The following is a 10,767-nucleotide window of genomic DNA, read 5'->3' as shown; positions in this document are numbered from 1 at the left end:
AAGCGCGATAATAGCGTGGATGATGGGGCCCCCGTCCCGAAGCGAGACACTGAACGTAGCCATGGCAACCGCTGCCGTAGCCATATTGGTCCACAGCCAGCTATCGATAATAGGAAAGATAAGAGGCAACCCCCGGGCATCCGGGATATTTTATTGTAGGCAAAATGGCGTCCCAGAGTCTCCCGCTTTATGCCAACTGTCCCGTACGCGGCGAATTCGTCGTGGCGCAGTTTCAGCAAAAAAAAAACTCTAATAATATAATATTAGACAGTTTGCTAAAACTACGAACTACATCACGGAAAGAGAGAAAGTGAAGAATTTAATTATCTCACACTCAATATATCCTTTGAATATGTATTGCTATATATACGCCGCAAGGAGAGGGCAAAGACGAATTAGAAAGGTCATGTTGATATCAAGTCTTTTAATATATTTAGCATTAACAAATAAATTGAGCAAACTTTGAAATACCCTGTATAATAATAATTCCTCTAATAAACGTGCATGCATGTAGATATGTGTTTATACACATAAAATATTTGTCGTATATTTGTTTAATGATGTTAAAATTCGAATTACATTTAATATTTACATTCCATTGCCGAAATAATAATTATTACGTTAAGTACAGTTAGCGAAGAATTCTGACAACTCGCCAGTTGAATAAATGCTACTTTACGTATAATTAATAAATTTATTTTATTAAATTAATTTGGTAAGTTACAACTTATAGTTTATATAAATAAAATGTATAAAGTTGTTCATCGAAAATATTTCGTACGGAAAGATAAGATTTACAAATAAATCTCTTGAAGCAAAGTGGATAGAGAAAATAAAAACTGTAGATTATATTAATAATTCGTAAATGGCGGCTGTTTATTAAATTAGATATCTTTTTATGAATTAGTTATTTTAAAATCGATATAGAAATTAAAAACCACAAGCTATATTTACGTATGTAATTATGTGGAGTCGTATTTTATTGCGCCATTTCAGCTTTCATTTTGCCCTTTTCATTGTATCAAGTTATTATTGTATATAATATCAGAATACAGTTGCCAACGCTATTTTCGGGATTTTTAATTTAATGGAGTCATGCGGATACAAAACGGTGACATCAAGTTCAATTAAGAAACATATAATTATTACCGTATATTTTGATCTTTATTCAATTTGATCTTTATTACATAACGACATTTGTTACATCAAAGATTTATTAAAAACTTTTCGCTGAGAAAGAGATCATAATAACGGTTTTTTACTGCATGTATGTTACTATCCGCGTACAAAAGTGAATAAAGTGAAACAAAGGAATTAATAGAATTGTTTTCTGTTTTATTTTGCCACATCTCTAAACAGCTTAGGTTATACATTTCCTCAAAGATAGTTTCATTGCGCAGTAATACGATATTAATGATAACGCTATTATATGTACATTTCGTGGCAAAGTACAGAAGTGTTTGAAAAGAAAGCTCGTCACTCTCATAGTTTTTCAGGAGAGTATTAAGTGCCAGATCAGTAATTTTTGTTTAATTGTTTGGTATGATTAATTCAATATATAATAGAATAAAATATACGTATGAGGTAAAAATACAAAATAAAATGAAATATTATTAAAAAATAATACTAAGGGGCCTTTTTCGTTCATTTCTCATAATAATGTTTATGTTTCTAAACAAAACGTATTGAATATTTAAAATTGTGCTTGTATTCTCAAGGAACAATCATGATTGTATAATGTAGAGTTGTAAGCACGTCATTGCAAAGAGATATTGTTGCCGTCGTATATCTTCATATTACTTTATAAAGTTGAAACTGACGATGAATAGCCCCGCCCTACCCTGTATTCTTGCTCATTTGTTTTTTGATATTTCGTCGCTGAATTAAGATTGCCGAAAAGCAAATATATCCCAATATACCTCCACCCCCCTCAAAACACACACGCGCGCGCGCGCGCACACCCACCCACCCACTCACCCACGCACGCACGCACGCACGCACGCACGCACACGCAAAATCAGACCAGCAACCTCTCCGTGATGCGCATCGGGTAATGCTAATGCTGACGGTAATTGAATAAAATGCATAAGTTTGATACTGTATCCCGTCGAAAAAAAATCGTAAAACAAAGCTTAATTTTTTCTTAACTTGTAAGAGAAAAGTCCATACTTTACGATGGTTATCATGACATTTACGAAAAAAATTTACGAAAAAATTACTGTACCCCGTAGAGTGCGTTAAACTATACAAATTTCTAAAAAAAAAAAAAAAACGCCCTTATTTTTTAAAAGATGCTAGGTAGAGGTAAGGATAAATTCAAAATCCATTAAAAGCTTCGTACGGTACAGATTTTACTCTTGAAAATGAAAAAAAAAGCTTTCAAATGCGACCATTTTTCACGGAGTTATGCGTACTTGAAATTATGCAAAATTTTGGTATAAATTTATGTTGCGATAATTTTGTTGACGAGTGTAATTATACGCGTATAAAATAAAAGTACAAATAGTTGTACTAAAAAAATAATACTTGATAATATTAATATTATATTCTTGCTCGTTTATTTTTTAACATCTGGTCGCCGAGTCAAAATTCATAATATCAATTTCGATATTATGAAATAATAAAAGAATAGATGATTAAAAAATAAATTCACATATATGCATGAAAAATAAAAAAATTATACTTATATCATACTTATTAATAATACTAATGACGCTAATAATAACAAACGTACATGCAAAAAAGTGAAATAAATATTATATATGTATAATATTATATATGCAAATAGATAAAAGTGTGTGTTATAAAAATGCATTTATTATTTATACGTTCAACTGAGCAAGAAATATCTAATTAAATTTTTTCCGATGTAGCTTATCATATTTTAAATAAAAAATATATATGTTTGTATTATATAATATTTATTTGTTCTTTTTCCATTTCTTTTTCTATAACTTCTTTTTTTTATTTTCGTTGCATTTTAAAGTTTTTTTTTCTTTAATTTTTTTCTATAATTTCATCGCCAATCGATTGCGATTACAGTACAGCCACAGTCATGTACGGCGAGAAGAGATCATATTATATTTTATCATTGTTTTATTTTACATTATACCGTTTTGATCCTTGTCGTTTTTGTATGGCTGAAACAAAAGAACTAAGAAAGAACATGGACAATAGGAGTCAAGTGCGGAAGACGTTGCGCAAATAATACGACTATAAAGCGTAAAACTTCTTTATTTTTATTGCCCATGTTCTTTCTTAGTTCTTTTGATTTATAAGGAGTCTTGGTTAGTTTGATTTGTTATACGAAATGGCTGAAACAACTTGGGCTGAAGTGGGTTTTTTTAAATAATAGATTAATTACTCTAATAAAAAAATTCTGATCTGGCACATGCTTTTCTCATATACACGTATACACAATCGCTGTCATAAATATACATCTCACTGTAATAAATTTACAAATATATATTTTCCAATGGATTAATTTATCTTTGCGGAAGATTAATTAACGGATGATATACATAATACATATATATATATAATACATATATATGTATAAATATGTGTGTGTGTGTGTGTGTGTGCGCGTGTGCGTGTGTTTGTATGTGTATTACGTTATATCACAATATTTCAGGAAGCGACGTGAGGCTGCGATTGTGTAAATGTGCAATTCCGAAATCGTGGAGATAATACGCAAGTCAAGTCTAACAATAAGACATTTGAAGTTTAGGACAGTGTGAATCTTAAAACAAAACCCTGAATGGATCGCCACTTTAATTACCTAGCACACACGCTCTCCCAGATGATCCGTATTCCCATTATCCCCAATTATTAAAAAATATTAAACCATTAAACAGGCTAAATATAATACATTCGAATAAAAAATAATTATCTTACATGTGTACAAATGTACATTACCGCATGCGTAATATATGTACAAAGAATGACCGTATAATACACAACGTAACATTAGGTGATAATTGGGGAAAGCGCGTGTCATTATGGACAAGAGGGAGTCGGAAGAGCTTGTCTCCTTTAAATTTTAGCAAAGAAAAACAATTAAATTATGAAAATCATTTGACGTAAAATTATTTTTATGAAAAGTTAAACTTATATTAATTCGTGGCTCACGCCACGTAAAAAAAAGCCGACGATTCTCAAAGGCTGACTTTAATATAGATATATTGATAAGTTTTGTGTAAAGATAAAATTTTGCCCTCACCTCCTCCCCCGACCGAAACCCTACATACGACATGCGTATTATGCAAATGTATAATATATACAGATATTTACATACATACACGATTGTAGTCATTGCCAATCGATTGCGATAGTCACAGCTACAGCCGTGTACGGCGAGAAAAGATCATATTATATCTGATTGTTTTAATTTACATCGTACCGTTTTGATCCTTGTCGTTCTTGTATGGCTGAAACAACTTGGGCTGCGGTGGGTGCCGTAGCTGCGATGACTGAGGTGGTTGAGATGGTTGAAATGGATAAGATAGCTGAAGTGACTGCGGCTGTTGATGCTGCTCTTGCTCCTTCTCTTTTTTTTCCTTTTCTTTCTTCTCCTTCTCCTCCTTTTCTTTCTTTTCCTTTTCCTTCTTGTCCTTCTCCTCCTTCTCCTTCTTCTCCTCCTCCAACTCCTTCTCAGACTTGTTCAATGAAAGCGACGATAAGGCTGATATATCCGACGTCGAAGGAATTGCCACGTGATGATTGTACGAGGCGTTACTCACGTTGTTCTCAAATGGCAGTACCGTCATGACCGGTACACTCATACCGTTTAGTCTCATCGGCTGCTCGCCGCTGCTGAGTCTGTCTCGTTGTGATATTATTGGCATGACGGGTGCGGTAAGGCGATGCGCGTGATGCGAATGATCCGGATGCGAATGCGGCAGCGGCAACGGCAGCTGCTGGACCGAGTGATGAGACGGTGGATGCGACAACTGACTAGGAGGACTCGCTCCGTAATCGTACTCGCTGGAGGAGGAAGAATTTACCGGGCTAAGTTCTTCGATTAATGGCGGTCGATATGGCATGGTGACAGGAGGAGGAGGAGGAGGAGGAGGAGGCGGATTGCCCATGGAAGGAAAGGCGGAAGCGATGTTCGGCATCTGCATACTCGACAGGATATGCAGAGGTGGCATTGACGGGTGCGAGGGCAGCGATAGGTGCGAGGGTGCGGGATAAGGGCCGCTCAAAGGACGGACATGTGGTCGATGGAGCGCAGTAACTGAATTGTTCGGATGATACCCGGTATAACGATAATAAGTAGACGCAGCCGCGGCTGCGGCCGCGTTCGGATACGGTGCTGCCGAAGGGGCCAAGTGTGTCGTCGCTGATAAATTCGACGTGGGAATAGCCGGGTAACCCATGTGCGGAAACGTCCCAGCCGAGGCAGCCGCGAGCAACGCTGCTGCTAGAGTAGGATCCGAATTCCACGAGAAGGGCCATGACAAGGATAGCCGCTGCCTCTTATCTTTCATGCGTCGATTTTGAAACCACACCTGTAAAAAATTTTTCTAGTCATGATTAACTTTTTTTAAAAAATAAAACTTTGCAATTATATAATATATACACTAAAAAATATTATGTTGTACCAACAGCATTATTTTAATTAAAAATAATTTTGTTAATTTATATAATAACTTTATTAGTGAAACAAATACGTTATGCTCATATTTCAATAAAATTTCATTTCTTTCATTAATAAAAATGTTATTGAATCAACAAGATTATTTTTAATTAAAATAATGCTGTTGATGTAACATCATTTTCTCTTCAGTGTAGTTGGAAAATTTGTGTTAAATTGATATTCACAACATTTCTTGGTGTCAAAATGAGTAAGTTGATAAATAACATGAAAGTAATATATTTTAAAACATAAATATTCTAAGATAAATGAATAAAATATGTGCTAATTTAACATATAATATAATATATTAATTTTATTGAAAAAATATTATTACACAGTTTGCTTAAAAATTGTGTTAGTATCACCTTTTTGCCTTAATTTTGTAACATAATATTCGTGTTACTTTCTAACATATTCATCTTGTGTTAAATTAACACAAAAATTTGAGTGGAACCGTTTGGCATACAAATTTTCCAACTATGTAGGTAATTATTAAGAATCTCTCTTGATAACTCGCAAGAAATAATCGATTCCACTTCCCCGTGTCTGTTTAGCTTTTTGTTCGACGTTTATGTGCAAACCGATCGAAACGCGAGTCTTTTCCTGCCGTTTAATAACGTATATTAAAGTATGAAAATTACTACTGTTTTAACAGAATGAGACTTGGCGCGATCTTATAGGTGCATATATATTTCTAAAAGATATGCGCTCATATACGTAGATTCACGAATGTAGGGAATTCTCGGAGGCGGCGAACGATTATACCGGTAATTCGTGCGGGACGTTTACCGTCATTTAACACCTCTTCGCCGTTCCCCTCCTCTCCGTTGTCCGCCGCCGTTTTACGACCGCCAACCGAGGCGAGTGCGAGCTGCCGCGAGACGAGAAATTAAGAGATCCATTAAAGTCCGAGGTGGGCCGCGAGGCAGTCGCTAATTGAGCCGTTTAACACTTTCGCCCGACCGGTCACCCCTCGATCAGGGCCGTGACTAAACTGTCGGTCTCCGAAACGTTAATACGCGGCTATAGTGTGTATGTACATTCGTATACATATATATGATATAAGGGAGGGTCCTCGTTCTGATTCGTCACGATTTCCGCGGGATCTAACGTTACGGCACTGTCGCGGGACACGCGAGAGAGAAGGATCAAAGGCCGAGAATCGCGGCCGTCGAATCGCTCTCTCGAGGCTATAATCGCCGATCAAATATGGCCGCAGCTGGCCACGGCAAGAAATATCCATCGGCAGCTCTCGGCGGTTCGCGCGAACAAAAACGTCACTAATTGCTTTTATTAAGCCGCTTGACTTTAAGAGTCCTTGTCTTCACGGACACGACGTGGTGGCCGTGAGAAATTAAATCGGGATACGCGAGGAATACTATATTACTTAAATGTCTTAAATAATTCCAGTAAAGAAGACGGAATTAAGAAAGAGAAAATGATATGGCAATGAAAAGATAAATATCTATACAAAAAAGAAAAATGTAAATTCGACCTTTATTCGCATATTTATTATTAATAATCATTAAATGATCGAAGGATTTTCTTAATAATCCGTCGCGAATTCCTCAATTAAACACGAAAGCGCTAATGGAAAATATTATTGCGATCACAAATGAAGTCACTGTTTATCGAATGTGCGAGTAAACGTTTGCTCATTCTCGATCAATTCACGGCATTAGTCGCAACATTCAATCTAGCGTTTATCTAATGGAAGAGAGAGAGAGAGAGAGAGAGAGAGAGAGAGAGAGAGAGAGAGATCGAAGTTATATCTTTTACTATTCTGTTTTGACAGAGACTGAAAACTGACTTAAGTGTAAACGTTAAATAATTTTGTCTAAACTGATTCTGCACGAACAATGCACAATTATTTCAATGTTTCTAATAGATAAACGTGAAATATATCGATAAAATGAAAAAAAACTATAATATGAGACTGTGAAATCATTAACTCTATATACTCTAGTTTTTTTCCTGTTGTAAAGAATATTAAAAATGTGTAACTAGTAAATACTGATCTTGGGAAACTCTAAATTAACTTTCAATTTTTTAAATAATTATTAAAAAATAATTTATAATTTTTTGAAGAAACATCTAAACTGATTCTGCACGAACAATGCACAATTATTTCAATGTTTCTAATAGATAAACGTGAAATATATCGATAAAATGAAAAAAAACTATAATATGAGACTGTGAAATCATTAACTCTATATACTCTAGTTTTTTTCCTGTTGTAAAGAATATTAAAAATGTGTAACTAGTAAATACTGATCTTGGGAAACTCTAAATTAACTTTCAATTTTTTAAATAATTATTAAAAAATAATTTATAATTTTTTGAAGTCACAATACTTGCACACACACACACACACACACACGCACGCACGCACGCACGCACGCACGCACACACACACACAATAATAACATATAACAAGATTAAATTAAGAATGAAGATTTTTGGATTATGACATTACGATAAAAAAAATTAAACAATGGTAAAATATATATACGCTTAATTATGATGAAAAAAGTAAAATAAGATTTAAGTATACATAAATATATGTGTGTGACTTCAAAATTAAATGGCGTTATAGAGAATTAATGTATGACTTATCAAGAGAGAGTATGTCTCTTTAGAAAAATATACTTGTATCTTTTTTTTATTATATATATGTTTTTACCTTTATCGTAGACTCTGGCAAGTTAAGCTGTGTGGCCAATTCGCATCTTCTTGGACGGCTCACATAATTTTCTCTGCTAAATTCGCTTTCTAGCCGAGTTAGTTGCTCCCTCGTAAAGGCGGTTCTATATCTCCTCACGTTAGGATCTATAGGAGGGATTGGCGTCTGCTGATGTTGCTGTTGAGACTGCTGTTGAGACTGTTGCTGGTGCTGATTGAGACGCGAAGTCGATGATTGTAGATCTACGTAAAACGCTGAACATTATAATCTTCCTTAATACGCTCGTAAATAATTTTAATCATTTTGAGAGAATGCATATTTTTGTACACATTACACAATTATTTTACACAATTAATTCGCGTATTAGTGAGCGATTTCGTTCCCTTTAGCGATAAACTCGGAATATGAGTGCAACATTTTTTTTTATTGGTCTTGTCTTCAATCTATATATTTTTAGTTTTAAAATGAGCAGAGGATTTGGCAAGAAACTGTATATGTTAAAAATTAACCGAAATAGTAAAATCATGCAAATCCGCCTTTGTTTTACACAACTTGCTCCTTAAAGAAGCAAAATGCGTACAAATCTTTCTTTTTGTCACACCGACTAGTGTCGATGTCTTGGATCTAAGTATTTTTATATTTATAAAGATATAACAAGGAATGCTAAAGCTGCCAACTAAATTCTTATTTTCACGTTACCCAGGCAAGTTATTTCAAAGTATATAATAGCTTCGTCTATAAATTACAAATTTTCCGGAAAGAAGACTATAATATAATAAGTTAGCTTAGCGACAAACGCAACTTCTAACAGCAGGAAAGCTGTTAGAAACTAATAAGAACTTTTACGTTAACAGAGGTATTATAACTTATAGAGGTATAAAGGATGTTTCTAGTTATATATTCTTTAGGAAAATCAATATGTTGTAAAGCTGTGCCGATTCAATTCCAATATTGTAATGTCAACCAGGCAATTTCGAAGTACTATTTCAAAGTAGCTTTGTAGTAGTGAAATATATATAATTACAAAGCTATCATAAATTTTCTCTAAAGAAAAATAAAATACAATAAGTTAGCTTAGCGATAAACGCAACAGCGGGTAAGTTGCTAGAAAGCGAACATTTTTTTACGTTTACAGGGATACAACAAAAGATGTTTCTTGTCATATATTCTTTAAGAGAGTCGATGTTGTAAAGTTGTACCATTTCAATCTCTATATTGTCATCTTAAAGACACAATAAGTTAGCTTAATGACAAGGGTCACAAAAGAAACTAACAGCAGGTAGAAATCTGTTACAAAATAGCAAGGTAGAAAACGTCGTTTTACAGAGTTACTTCCGGTCGGTCTCGCTTTGATTTTTCTGCGTACAACCTCTTCGATTTTTCCTGGTTAGTTGTTGCGCGGAACAAACATGAAACTGCGCCACGATAATAATGCAAATCACATAAAATAGCCAAGAATGAGACAGAAGACGATGCGATAATAAAAGAAAATGAAAATATGCCATCATTTCTCGGCATCAATTCTCGCGTTTTTAATGCCGCAAATACGAAGAGATGTCATTGTCGCGCGACTATGATGGTAATCGGAAGTAATTGCGTTTTCTCGAATCGATATATTTGTTATAGCTACATATCCTCACACAAAACTTATTAAAATACTTATATTAAAACTAGCATTCGAGAATCTTCAGCAATCTTTTCTTCCGAATAACGTGTGAGTCACAAATTCAATGAACGTTTAATTTTTTATCATAAAAATTATTTTCATAATTTAATTATTTCTCGTTGCCAAAATTTAAAGTCGGTAAGCGCCCTTCCTCCCCCCCCTCCCTCCTATGTACGCCGATGACAATAGGCGCTAATTAATTATATCAAATATTTTTAATATAATGTTAATATTTAATTAATATTTTGATATTAATATAGCACTCTTTCTTTCTTATACGTACAAGATATCTTAAGTCCAACATTATAGAAAAAAAAAGACAAAATAAAAACTTTTATTCATATAATCGACTCAATATGTCTATTTGTCGTATATCGATATACAACAATTAATTTGAGCGGTCAGTCCAATTAAAAATGCGATTAAACATCAATAATAATGATGTTACACGCGTCAACAATGCCCTATATAGTCCTATAATGATGAACTTGCGGAACATTTGTAAAATGAGATTTCTAGAATTCATACATATACATTCATAGAACTCACCATTATCAGAGTGCGAATTGCGCGACGTGTTCACCTGATCGACGACAATGTTGTCCTCCTCTGGATTATTGTCCGGGCTGTTCTCTTCGTCGTAATGATTCCTCATTTTGTTACTTTACAACCATTGAAACACACACATATATTAATCAGTCATATCATTCATGTATACATATATGTAATACAATCACAAAAGTATTTAAACGTCTGCAAGCTTTAATATCGCTTGGT

The 10,767-nt window shown here is 34.2% G+C and overlaps 1 protein-coding gene across 1 annotated transcript; it reads right to left on the bottom strand.

Moving 5' to 3' along the window:
• Nucleotides 1-4,391: 4,391 nt before the first annotated feature.
• Nucleotides 4,392-10,645, bottom strand: LOC108728276 (segmentation protein even-skipped). Its single transcript, XM_018456757.1, has 3 exons — nucleotides 10,540-10,645; nucleotides 8,325-8,470; nucleotides 4,392-5,513 (listed from the first exon to the last, which is right to left on the bottom strand). The coding sequence occupies exons 1-3, from the start codon at nucleotides 10,643-10,645 to the stop codon at nucleotides 4,392-4,394; spliced, it is 1,374 nt and encodes a 457-aa protein (XP_018312259.1).
• Nucleotides 10,646-10,767: the final 122 nt, after the last annotated feature.

Source organism: Mycetomoellerius zeteki, unplaced genomic scaffold, assembly GCF_001594055.1.
Source record: "Mycetomoellerius zeteki isolate Tzet28-1 unplaced genomic scaffold, Tzet1.0 scaffold60, whole genome shotgun sequence".
Classification (NCBI taxonomy): Eukaryota; Metazoa; Arthropoda; class Insecta; order Hymenoptera; family Formicidae; genus Mycetomoellerius; species Mycetomoellerius zeteki.
Note: the sequence above shows the minus strand (reverse complement) of the source record. Positions and strands in the feature narration are given on the sequence as shown.

Excerpts from the sequence above, each read along its gene's own strand:
- LOC108728276 (XM_018456757.1), bottom strand. The coding sequence starts at position 10,645 with ATGAGGAATCATTACGACGAAGAGAACAGCCCGGACAATAATCCAGAG. Across the intron at positions 8,471-10,539 it reads CAATTCGCACTCTGATAATG|ATCCTAACGTGAGGAGATAT; the intron begins GTGAGTTCTATG and ends TCCCTCCTATAG. Across the intron at positions 5,514-8,324 it reads TGCCAGAGTCTACGATAAAG|GTGTGGTTTCAAAATCGACG; the intron begins GTAAAAACATAT and ends AATTTTTTACAG.